General features: G+C 37.3%; 1 protein-coding gene and 1 long non-coding RNA gene across 2 annotated transcripts; both read left to right on the top strand.

Annotated features, from left to right (window-relative positions):
* Positions 1–266: 266 nt before the first annotated feature.
* LOC139687928 (uncharacterized) lies at positions 267–7,823 on the top strand. The gene is made up of 3 exons (XR_011700695.1): positions 267–480; positions 3,640–3,983; positions 7,564–7,823. It is a non-coding gene; the product is annotated as an uncharacterized lncRNA (long non-coding RNA).
* A 4,046-nt stretch (positions 7,824–11,869) lies between these two features.
* boca (LDLR chaperone boca) lies at positions 11,870–13,013 on the top strand. Its single transcript, XM_071585129.1, has one exon. The coding sequence runs from the start codon at positions 12,048–12,050 to the stop codon at positions 12,618–12,620; it is 573 nt and encodes a 190-aa protein (XP_071441230.1). The 5' UTR covers positions 11,870–12,047; the 3' UTR covers positions 12,621–13,013.
* The last annotated feature ends 221 nt before the right edge of the window (positions 13,014–13,234 follow it).

The following is a 13,234-nucleotide window of genomic DNA, read 5'->3' as shown; positions in this document are numbered from 1 at the left end:
TAGTTATTTAATCTATATATTTTGAGAATGATTGGTGGGGTAAATGCTCTAAAAGCATGAATTGACATTTCATTAACATAAGTTAATGTTGCGCATCTTGATAATTAACACCAGTACCTAATGTGATTGAAGTAAAAGAAAATTATCCTGGTATTTTTGCGTGAACATTGTTACATTAACCTTAGAAAATATCCTTTATCACTGAAATTAAGAGGAGAACCTTTATCCTCTCTGTAACTTAGTCATTTCCCTCTTTCACTGGGGAAAGGTGCCCGCTGGACCAATATGATAGTAAAGTAATAAACGCAGAAGTAAAAGTGAAGCTACAGAAGTAAAAGTGAAGCTACAGAAGTAAAAGTGAAGCATGGGTTCTCTTGAAAATTCCTGACCAAAGCTTCTCCCGGTCAACACCATCTGACCTTATCTTCATGGAAGAAACACCCAATCATTGTAGAAGGAAAACCGCTGTAGGATCCCATGGTAAGCCTAACAAGAAGGTACCCAATGATAACGGGAATTTTTTTTCAAAGCTATGTATTTAATTTTTTTAAAAAGCTATGCATTTAATTTTTTACAAAGCAACCTTATCACCTTCAAAATACTATCCATTACACTTAATGCATTTGTCCAATCTGCAATTCCATTCCTTGGAAACATTTTTCAAATTCATCTGTTATGATGCCGGACAGCTCCTCCCTCGATTTTTTCTTTGCTGCTTCCATGTCATCAAAATGTTATCCTCTCGTGTCCCTCTTCATTTAAGGAAACAAGTAGAAATCGCACGGAGCAAGGTTAGGTGAGCAAGGGGCGTGGGGCAAGGGAGTCATTTTGCTTTTGGCTAAAAACTGGCCCGCTGAAATGGCTGCATGAGTCAGTGCGTTATCACCGTGGAAAAGCCAGTCCCTCGTCTTCCACCAATCAGACCATTTTTTATTTGATGTTTTCAGGCTTAACTTTGTGGACAGCCATTATCACTGAAGTAAAAATACCAATGTATGTACCAATATAGGTCTCCAAGAATGATGTGGATGCATGGAAACTAGTTGTGCTGAATAAAAATTCAGTGGAAAGATACATTGGTATTTTTACTTCAGTGACAGACCTTTTTTGTTGCTCTATGTTATGCAATCTTTTTAAAACCTCCAAATAGAAAGCTTAATTTACTGTCTAACCTGATGGCACAAATTGAGAATGCAATATCCTTCTTACATTGCATTGTATCAAGGTTTGATTTCATGTGCTGGGCTTCTTTTTTTGGGCGAGGTGACAATGAAGTTTTCCACTGGCTTGATTGTTGTTGACGGATGCCCTGAACGAGATGTGTCATAATCAAGTGACTTTTCACCTTCTTTGAAACGAGAGAACCATATACTTGTCCTTTTTTCCATAGCACTTTTAAGCTGCTTTTAACATGACCACAGTTTCTGCAGCATTATTCCCGAGCCGGAAGCCAAATTTCACAGCGGCACACTGTTTACTAAAATCCACCATGACGAAAAACGAGAAACAAGCGAAACTGCTTTTACAAAGCAGTTTCGCTTGCTTCTCGTGAATTGTTGTGACTGAGCGCAACCTTCCCAGACGACAACAATGCATGCATAGAACTTGGAGTGAGTTGCGCCATGCTCACCTAGCAGAAGAAATGCGTACTATGTAAGTGATGCTAACTGCATCACTATCCCGATAATTTTTGGGTACCGTCTCATATTTATCCCTTGTCAAATTCCAAAGAAACTGCGGGAGATGCTGCAACAGTTACTTTTTAACGGAGGCATCCGCTAATATGCATTTCAACGCAAGGCGAATGAATTTTACACTCTGAATTTGTTGCATTTATTCCTTGTCTTTAAAGGAAGAGGGAATTTGGTATCTAAGTATTTTCAATCCTCTTTTTAGTCTTCGCTCATGAGCTTCCTCAAATAATCATTTTCTATTAATACTCCTAACTAATTTTTTTCAACAAAAAATTTTAAAAATTAACTATTGGTCAATTGTTGTCTTGATAAGAATTTTTTTAGGATGATAATGCAAAATGTAACCCATTAATGCTCTTTGTTCACATAAATGAAATTAGTTGATGGTTGATTTCATTTTGGTTTAAATTATTCCATCAGTGATCAATGAGCAGTTTTAATATATCCATTCCCTGAGCTAATTTTCTCATCTAAAAAGCCAGATTCAATACCACTAATCACAATCACAACCACACCCATCATTCGGTGCACATTCTCAATTTTTATCCATATTTAAAAAAAAATAACCCTGATGTTTACAAATATAACAATATATATGTACGAGATGATGGTGCTTGTCAAAACCGGTCTTGTTCTTTCAATTAATGCACACATAACTACGCCATCCACTTCAATTGCGATTGCTAAACTTTTGATATCATCTCTTTGAACATTGCTGGAAGAAGTAAAATTTTAGAGTTGCAATGACGTAATTGGTTGTATTTTCTTTCCAGCTTTCAAATTGTTTCCCTATGCTACGTTATAAAAATTGTTAACATTCTGGAGTGCAAACATTTTTCCAGTCTGCAAGAGTATAACTTCCTTCTCTAAACTTCTATAGCTTGTAAAAGATTGGAAAATAGTCTTAGTAAATTTGATAAATATTACTTGAAAATATATATCAATTTATTTTTCCATTTGTAAATTTAGATTTTGTTGAATATAAAGTTCATCACCGGCATCTTTCATTTCAAATTCATCAAGCTGGTCGTGAAAGTAAACTTATCTCATGCAATTATATTGCTGCAGTAGTACCTAATTGGAACTTAGCCTGTCTGGTATCTTGAAGCCTTGGAGCTGCTGTGGACAGATCTAAAACCCCGCTGCTAAAGACACATCTGGAAAATGTTCTTACGTGGGATGAAATGGGATGGAAAGGATTAGAGGGATCATGACGCATGTGTGCTTTTATTTTAAATCTTAAAGATCTTCCTAAGATTTAGTACTAGTGTCCTTAAACTAATGTACAAACAAAGAAGCCTAGGCCTCGACCTATATTTTCTCATTAATTATTTTCTTTAATAAATATTTTTAATAAACACACAAATGACTCATTAACCTTGCTTTCACATCCTCTCCGACTTTTCAAACATCATAACTCTTAGACACCCAACTATCAACCAACATTTGTGGTAACAACGAACATCCAATTCAAAATCTTCCTATTTCTTTAGGTTTTGCTCCAAATTAAGTTAATGGTCCCAAGAAACTTGATTTCTTTAGTCTAAATATTTTCTACTTTACAAAGTTCACTTTCCTTACTTTTCCTTTCTTATTTGTGGTGCCTTAACGGAGTGTTGGTGATGACTAACCGGTGTGTCCTGCAGAACTCAATTGCTTTCTCCCCACAGTCATTCCTCGTACCTTAACAACAGTCCGCCACCTCATCAGCATTTTTTTATTCGCCTATCGTTGCATTCAAATCCCTCATCACTGTATATTACTCTATACCTATCACTCCAATAATCTCCGTTAATCCTTCCATCTCACCTTGTGTAGACCTAAAATGTGTATATTTCATCTTTCCATATCTCTGACTTTTTATTCTATAATTTTCATGTATATTCTCCGAGTTCCTATTCTAACTAATTCGGTCTTCTTCCTCTTCTTGTCATGTTGCTGTCAGTTTTCCTTCGCATTGCTCCTGGCTGGATCACCCTTGCCAGATAGGGCGAAGGTTAGGAGTCAGACAAAAGGTAGTCCACGCAGCTTCTGTTCCTCTGTGTGGCGGCTGCAAAGGGGTCTGACTTCAGTGGAGTGGCCACTGAGTGATGGTGTCACGTTAAAAACACTATTGAGGAAGGCAACGGGAAACCACCTCAATTATCATTCCCAAGAATACAATGATGGACACTACAGAGAATATGAGTCCTGGCAACTACGGGGCTCAGCCTAATCGGCCGTGTGTTGTGCCCAGCGGTGGGAGAGGCAAGGCTTCCGCGGTCGTCGTCTCACAAAGCCCTTGCAAAGGTATTTGTAATATGACATTTCTAATGCTTCATTTCCATACACCATTTTGTTCTTTGAATTTTTCACTATTTGAATTTATATGTTACTTTATTATTCCATGTAGTTTACTTTTCTATTTCAAAGGCTCTGTCAGAGCAGGAACAGAGGGTAGTCCTTGGCAGTGCTAGTTCCAGCAGCGTATTGAGTGACCTCGGGGGTTTTTCAGGGAACTGTAATCAGGCCGTCGCTTTTCTTGATTTTAGTTAATGATTTGAACGGCAAAGTGAGAAGTAGGAATAGGATTTTCACAGATGACGCAGTGATTTATCAGGAAATATCTGGGGATGGGGATCATTTAATTCTAGCACGGGATCTAGATTGCATTTCGATATGGTGTTCCAAATGGGGATTGTCATTTAACTATAATAAATGTTCAGTGTTAAATTTCTTTAAAAGATCAACAGGATTTGTTTGCAAATCAGCTGGAGTTGACGTGGAAGTAGTTCACATGGTAAAATACCTCGGTGTTACAATCACTAAAGACTTAACTTGGGGGACCCACATAGGTAAAATCTGCAGGCAAGCAAATGAAAAATTGGGATTTATTATAGGCATTATTAGCAGGAGTGACTCCAAGGTCACGAAACATTGTTTTCATGCTCTTGTAAGGCCTCATTTAGAATATGCATGTAGCTTATGGGTTCTGAGTGAAAAAGGCCTCATATGGGAAATTGAGAAGGTTAAACACAGGGCAGCCCGTTTCGTTAAAAACTCTCATGATAAAATGAAAAGCATCACAGAAATGCTCTGGAGTTGAGGTGGGAATCATTGGAAGAAAGACGATTCAATGCTAGCTTGAACTTTCTAAATAAATTCAGATCTGCATGTTTCAACACCAAGGTCTCACAAATTATTCTTACCCTATCATCCATGAGTCACTTGGATCATGTATATAAAATTTGGGAAATAAATGCAAGAACTAGCAGACTCAAGGACTCCTCCTTCCCATGGGCAATACGGGATAGCAAACTGCAGGGTTATCGGTAGGGAAAATTCCACTTGCCACCCACAGTGTCTATGGAATAATTATTATGGTTAATAGTATTGCTTGCCCTGCTTGGTTTGTTCTCAAGTTTCTCCTTCCATCCTTCGTCTCTCTCTCTCTGTGAGGGAGTTGGGACCCTCCCCCTGCCTGCCTGCAGCAGTGTCACATTCCCTACCTCTGCCTCTGGGGATGGAGGCTATAAGTTACATGTCTATTTGATGTTAGAGTTTCTCCTTCTTGATTTTCAATTCTAATTTCCGCATTAATTGATTATAAATACACTTATAGGTGCGTGTGCATGTTAGTAGATAGTATAAGTATATGCGTGCGTGTAAGTTATAAAACTTTTTGCATGAATATATGTATGACTTTCTGGAGTTAGATGGATATGGATTTGTTGATTTTGCATGTGATTTCATCCTCTTTTACGGGTGGTGACCTAAACCCCCCGCCACACGCCCTTACTGCGGCTTGCAGGTATTATGCAGCTGTACATAAAGTAACCTAAGAACAGACATTTTTAGTTCTAAAGAGTTTTTTATTATTTAGTTGCAAAAAAGAAATTGCATGTGGTTATATTTTTCCTTTATGGGTGGTGACCTGACATGCCCACGCCCATGCGGTGGCTTGCAGGGTGTTATGTTTTTGTAGATACTGCCTAAATATTAAATTAATAGCATTTAAACTTAAAGATGAAATGCATTTAATTTAACATCATTCTTGTCAGTTTGTCTGAGATAAATTTATGTTGAATGTGATTGGTGCTACTACGTGAGTGGGGTTTTTATCCATTGCTATTTTTTTGGAGTTAAAACTGTATTAGCTATTGAATGCTCAATTGGGATGTGCCAAAGAAATAAAAGCGTCAATTAGCAAAATTGATTTGTGAAAGCATTTAATTGATTTAGAGGTACTTAAATGCATAGAATAAAACTTTGCAATTCGTCTCATCAATGAGACATTAAAAACCTAATGAAATCGATACTAAATATAAATAAATGGCATTTATATGTTGTTACATCTTGTCTTCAGAAGTTCATCAGAAATGACATAATGTTGAATGCGATTGGTGCTAAATTCAGTGTGGGGTTCTTATCAGCTGCTATACACTTAAACCATTCATTTCGGCACTCGACCTTGTAAGGCACTTAATAACCTGTTTGTTTATGCCAAAGAAACAAAGGTGTTGTCTGAATTACTGCATTTTCCCATCGATAACCCGCCCCTTATGTATAACGCGCACTCAGAACTTTGTAGTCATCATGAATTTATATAGATGTGCCGCGTGCCCCAGGGCTTCATAGTTACCTTGAAAGTGAATGGATGCATCTGTATTTACATATATATATATATATATATGCGCGTAAAAATTATACATAGTGTGTGTAAAAATACATCTATATCGGATGTGTGTGTAAAAATACATCTATATCGGATGTGTGTGTGTAAAAATACGTCTACATTTGAATATTGTCAATTTTCATCACATAACGCACATCGTCATATTTTTGATCATCTGAACATTTTTGTATGCGTAACGCACGTGTTATCGATGGGAAAATACGGTATTTCAAGATATACTCTGGTGTGTAGATTTGAATGCGGCAAGTCTCGCATTCATCCACAATCATGACAGAAGAACTGTGCATTCGGAATGCATTGATTATTTTAGATGTGATGTTAATGGGACAAAAAAGAGACCTTAAGACATTTTCTTCACTTTGCAGCTATTTTTTTAAAGAAATGTTTTTCCAGCATAATGAAATGTTAAGTATTTCTACAAATTTTAAAAGTGCATGCAAATTATATTAATTATATAGTCCAGATGTTGATAAAAGTATTCCAAACCTATTATTTAGTCATTGTGACGCCGGTCAACTTTGTGAAATTAGAACATCGTTCAGTGCTTATTAATTATTTAATTAATAATATTTTAGCATCATGATTCAAGTAGGTATATTCTACTTTACATGGAGTCATATCACTTTATGTTGACTGTGAATGCCATTGTTGCTAGATGTGAGCGGGGTTCTTATCCGTTGCTATTCTGTTAGGTCATTCATTTCGGCATTCAACTAGATTAGATGATGAATGCTCAGTTGTTTAATGCCAAGTAATCGAAGGCATTGTTTGATTTAGAATTCAATTACTAATATATGTATATCTTCATTTTTAGTTAGTGTTCGAGGGGTAATATCTACAATAGTTGCGATTGCAATAGAAATCAAGAAATTTGCTTTCAGTTATGACGAAGGAAATCTTTAGCTAAGTTTATGGGAGTAAATACAAATATGATTGAAAACTTTGCAGATTCGTATCAGTTAACATTTCTAAAACCTTGGCATGGAATCAGACTGAAACCAATATTTTGTCAATCACGTGTTGTGTCGCATCGCTCAAGTGGCGGGGAATATTTTAAGGAATAATAATGATTTTACTGAGAAATTAAAAATAGCCTATGCCGGAGAATATTTCCACAAGTTAATTTATTAAATCAAGTCTCTTGAAATGATTAATTGGAACCCAAGGCTGATAAAATTTTATTTTATTTACCAGGACTGCTGCCTATCTTACGTGTCTTCGATATGTTCCTTCCAAATGATGCTGGCTCCTGGCTCTACTCGACTGTTACCTCACCAAATTGAACTTCCAAGAATCATGATTTGAGCAATCACTTCTACTGTTTAATGTGCTGAAGTGCATGTTGTCATGCCAATGAAGTGCCTTTTTGTGGCGGTATGCATTGGTTTGACTGTATGTTTGTTACATATTTTCTTACTTTGTTGAACTTTGTATTATACCTCCGTAAATAAATTGTCTTAGCCATTTAACTTAAATTTTTTCCAACGATTTTTTGCTCTGGACTAGAATCATTTTTTGTTCCAATTCTGGTGAGATATACTTAAACCTGTATTATTTCTCACTTAATATTTGAGCAGATAAAATATGAATTGTGTTAGAAAATATAAAAAATTATGTAGAATTAAGTGATTTTTTATCAATTTGACTTTATTCTTCGTTTTTTGGGTCATACATTACCTTAAAAATACCCTTAAGTGCTATTTGTTTACAACCAACTTTTGTCTAGCTTAGAGACTTCAATAATTAAAATTTGAATAAGGCTTAGAAAAAAATTTTATTTAACGTAAAGATGACTGTTCAGTGTACAAAATTTATGCAAACAAAATTTGAATATTGCCCTCATTGAAGTTGTCGAGAATAAACTGAATATAGAAGTACAATTTACAAAATTGTTGAACGTATGTCACATTCTGAAAGCTGCTGTCTTCCACAAACAGACATTGGGAAGAGTGCAATCTACATAATGGTGTAAAACATCTATCTGATACCTTTCTGAGTCACCTGGCATTTTACATGTATACCTGTCTTTTGTGGTGTCTAAACCAAGTGTTGGTGATGACTAACCCCTTTCTCCTGCGGAACTCAACTGCTTTCTCCCTGCGATCATTCCTTGTGCCTAAACCGTAGTCCCCTACCTCATCACCATCTCTTCCTTCGCCTACGGTCGCATTCCAATCCCCCATCACTATCAAATATTTCCCTGAAGGAACACCTGTGATTATTTCCTCTAATTGATCGTATATCCTATCAACCTATTCCTCCATATGGTTGCTCGGTGGCATGTATACCTGAATAATAACCAAGTTAGTCGGTCCTGCTTTAATCTCTATGAGTAATATTTTATCTGTAATCAGCTCCACGTTAACTAGGCTTCTTCCTACATGTTTATTTAATACAATGGCAATCCCTTGTTGGCTTTCGTCCCTGCCGCTGTATATTATTCTATAATTATCACTCCAGTAATCCCCGCTATCCTTCCATCTCACCTTGCTTAGACCTAAACTATCTATATTTCCCCTTTCCATCTCTTGCTTAACATTCTCCAATTTCCCTGTCCTCATCATTGTCCTACCATTCCACGTTCCTATTCTAACGAATTTGGTCTTCTTCTCCTGCGTCTTCTGTCCTGCTGCTGCTGGTTTTCCCTTGCAAGGAATTCGTGGGATGATGACCGCGGAAGCCTTGCCTCCCCTGCTGCTGGGAATGTCACATGGCCGATTGGGCCAAGTTCCGTAGTTACCAGGACTCAAAATCTCTCTAGTGACCATCATATTTATCTTGGGAATGATAATTGAGGTGGTTTCCCGTTGCCTTCCTCAATAGTGTTTTTAACGTGACACCATCACTTACTGGCCGCCCTACTGGGGTCAGAAGCCATTGCAGCCGCCTCACTGAGGAACAGACGCTGCGTGGACTACATTTGATCTGGCTCCTAACCTTTGACCTATCCAGCATGGGTGACCCTACCAGGAGCAATTATAATTGCTCCCGTCAGCACAGCTCTAGGGGTAATCGGAACACACAAGCCCTTCCACCACGTCAAGGAAGGTTGTAGTCCAGGGAATATATATATATATATATATATATATATATATATATATATATATATATATAAACCATAAACACAGTAATCAACCCGATATATATACATATATACCATATATGGTATATATGTGGTATATATATATATATATATATATATATATATATATATATATATATATATATATATATATATGGTATATATATATATATATATATATACCATATATATATACCATAAACACAGTAATCAACCCGAAGGTCGGTTTGGTAGGTGACGGCAGAGTTCACCCAGTACTAAGCCCTATACGACGTGTGAAAATTCACACATCAGGGTAGGGGGGCCAGTTCCTTTCCCTGTGCCGGTTATGGTTTCCCAGGAAGAACTGGTACCCGAAAAATCACTTTAGCTTAGGTGGAGCTGCAGATGCCCAGAGTACCTTGCCCGGGACCCTCCGGTCAACAGTCCAACGCTCTACCCACTGGACTACCGCGACCCACACACACACACACATATTATACACATATATCTGTATATATACATAAAAATTATATATAGTGTGTGTAAAAATACATCTATGTTTGGATTTTTTCAATTTTCATTACCTAACGCGCATTGTCATTTGTTTGATCATGTGAACATTTTTGTATAGATAACGCACGTGTTATCAATGGGAAAATGCGGTAATTCAGATATATTATTTTTATATTTGTATTAGTCAAAAGGAAATCATCAGTCTAACTTTCCATTTCACTTATTCCGACTTATCAATTCCACGTAGTTATTTTCTTTTTTAACTTGGACTGTTCAATTCCAAGTTAAAATACATCTTTAGTCTATGAAATATTCGCAATCTTTAATAGAAAACTTAATAGGGTTTGGAACTTCAGGCCTCATGCTTCACAGAAAATGAAAGTAAAGATTGATGAATTTGACAGTTCAATTTTCTCACTGTTCCTCAAATATCTAAATGCCTAATAATGTCTTGAAGTTGTATTTTTTACAATATCAAAACAGGGTATAAATAATGAATTTTAATAATTAAAGCAATACAATATACCCTGGTTGGGAGGACATAAAATTAGATGTATTTTGAATTTAAACAGGAGTTTAATAAGTGACATGAGCCCAGAAGGTAATAGAAATATTTATTATGGAAACAAGGGGCAGACTATATAAATAGTGGGTGGCGGTAGTCCAGGGGGTAGAGCATTGGACTGCTGACCAGAGGGTCCTGGGTTCGATTCCCGGGCAAGGCACTCTGGGCACCTGCAGCTCCACCCAAGCTAAGTGATTTTTGGGAACCAGATCTTCCTGGGAAACCATAACCGGCACAGGGAAAGGAACTGGCCCCCCTACCCTGTGTGAATTTCACACGCCGTATAGGGCTTAGTACTGGGTGAACTCCACTATCACCTTCTAAACCAACCTTCGGGTTGATTACTGTGTTTATGGTTTTTTTTATACATATATAAACCATAAACACAAAGTTAGCACTAGTGATCAAAGAGAAAAACACAGAAAAAAGGAAAGAAACTCACCAGTTTTTGATTTTTTGGTGGTAAAAGCCACCTTACCCAAGGAAGAGAAGGAAGGACCTGAGGGAAAGGTTATATCAGAAGGGGCGGGAAAAGCTGGATGTAAGGGGAAGTTGGAGAGAAGTGTGTGAGATTCATATCATTTCCTGGAAAGGCTAAGATCAACTCCTCTCCCTTCTTATAGCAAAATTACAATGCCCACCATTGAAGCCACTTCTATTCCCCACTCCGAAGGTCTCTCCGCTCTCCAATACTACCTCTCCCAATGCTCTAAGCCACACATACCCAGTATGGAATTTCTCCTTAGCCTATTTATTTATCTTTTTAGAGCCCTGCAAGCCACCACTTGGGTGTGTGGCAGGGGATGAATACACAAGACTAATTTTGACCCCAATATTTTAACTCCTACCGCGGTCGGTTAGTGTACTGGTTCATTTGGAAGGGGGAAAAGTCATAGTGTACGAGATATCACTTAGTACGTTTTCAACTCCGATTGAATAGGAGATTCTCATCACGAACGGTAGCCCCTGAATGATCTTCTAGGCCATGAGTGTAGGGTTTCCGTATTCAGGTGAGTAGAGGGAGTACTATTTATTAGACGCTGTTAATTTTAAATGGAAAAATGTCCTATTTAAGGAGATATTTTCTAATATTTCGAAAATTCGATTGCTGTTGTGGGCCAACTTCCGTCTAGTGTCGTTATTATCGGTGGCCCTGGATCCCAGGGGACATGACCATAGGGATTGTGTATGCAGGCGAATAGAGGGAGTGAACTTTTGGGTAGAGATTAATGCCCTAGCTTAGGAGATATAGTCGTGAAACAATATGTGATCGTAGGTATCTTCAGGATTTGTGCGCCAATTTCATACGACTTATAACGTTATTCATCTTCAACAAATGAAACGCGATAATGCTTTCGGAACTATTACGTATGTTGGTGTTTGACAGGCAGCATTTAGTTCTATTAGTGGTCCTCTGTAAAATTTGTAGCATCAGTGAAAAGCCTTTAGATTAAAAGTTGACTTTCAAAGTTATAATAACTTGAAGTGACAGTCTCATTCGGAAATAAAAGTGAATGTCTTGTTGTGAAGCGAAAAATGAATTCAAAGACAGTGCTCATATTTTCATTCATCACTCTGTTGTCTTTCGGCAGCACAAAGAAATTCAAAGATGAAGAGAAGCCGGCTTGGGCGAAAAAGGATATCAGGGATTTCAGTGATGTTGACATGGAAAGGTTGTTGGAGCAATGGGATGAAGATGAAGAGCCATTAGAAGAAGACGAGCTTCCCGAGCATTTACGCCCTATGCCAAAATTGGACCTGAGCAACTTGAAGTCCTCGGATCCGGAAGCTTTACTGAAAGCATCCAAAAAAGGAAGAACTCTTATGGCTTTCGTAAGCGTTACCGGTAGCCCATCGAAACAGGAAGTAGAGGACTTGACTAAATTATGGCAGACTAGTCTGTGGAACAATCACATACAGGCAGAGCGGTACCTTGTTGATGATAATCGCGCAATATTTATGTTTAAAGATGGCTCGCAAGCATGGGACGCGAAAGAATTTTTGATTCAGCAGGAGAGGCTAAAAGAAGTAGTCATAGAAAACAAGAGTTATCCTGGTGTGCATGCAGAAAAAGAATCTGGACCGGAAAATCTTAAAAGTGAACTGTAACAACTTTGACCCATTTAAGCACTGCTTTATTCGCTAACAAATTGTGAGTATCCTGGACATTTAATACATTTCTTATCCGATGAGAAATGACTGAGTATTTGAAGCCATCAAGTGCATTATTTGGTGCCGTTTATAGGAGATTTTGAGTTAATTTTTGTTGATGATTGACAAGCAGATGTTTATGGTTTGTTTATGTTGATGTGAAGATTTTGTCCAGTTCGTCGTTTTTGAATGCATTCGATATTAAGCCGATTTTTGTTCCTTTATTGTGATAATTTCTCTGCTCTTTCCACGGACAATTTTTGTATGAATCACTTAAAAGTTGTGATATATTAAGGAGATGTGCCGATTTGGACATTCAAAAACGTTTGAATAAAATACAATGAACTCTAATTATTTGCACTTTTATTTATAATCCAGGTTGTGCTTAAAGAGTAGTCCCATTCAGAGCTAGGCTAACAATGAGTACTTCTTTAAGTAATGTAAGGTTACCATATTGTCGGTGTCGTATTTGATTTTTAGTTTCTATCGATGTTTGAAGGAATTAATTACAATAAACTTGTGTAAGGTCTTAAATGATAATATCTTTGATAGGGAAGGTTGTGATAACTATG

This window comes from Hetaerina americana, unplaced genomic scaffold, assembly GCF_022747635.1.
Source record: "Hetaerina americana unplaced genomic scaffold, ioHetAmer1.1.p SCAF_2, whole genome shotgun sequence".
In the NCBI taxonomy this organism is placed as follows: Eukaryota; Metazoa; Arthropoda; class Insecta; order Odonata; family Calopterygidae; genus Hetaerina; species Hetaerina americana.
This window is presented reverse-complemented; position numbering and strand designations above follow the sequence as displayed.

Coding starts and splice junctions, on each gene's coding strand:
- boca (XM_071585129.1), top strand. CDS start 12,048: ATGAATTCAAAGACAGTGCTCATATTTTCATTCATCACTCTGTTGTCT.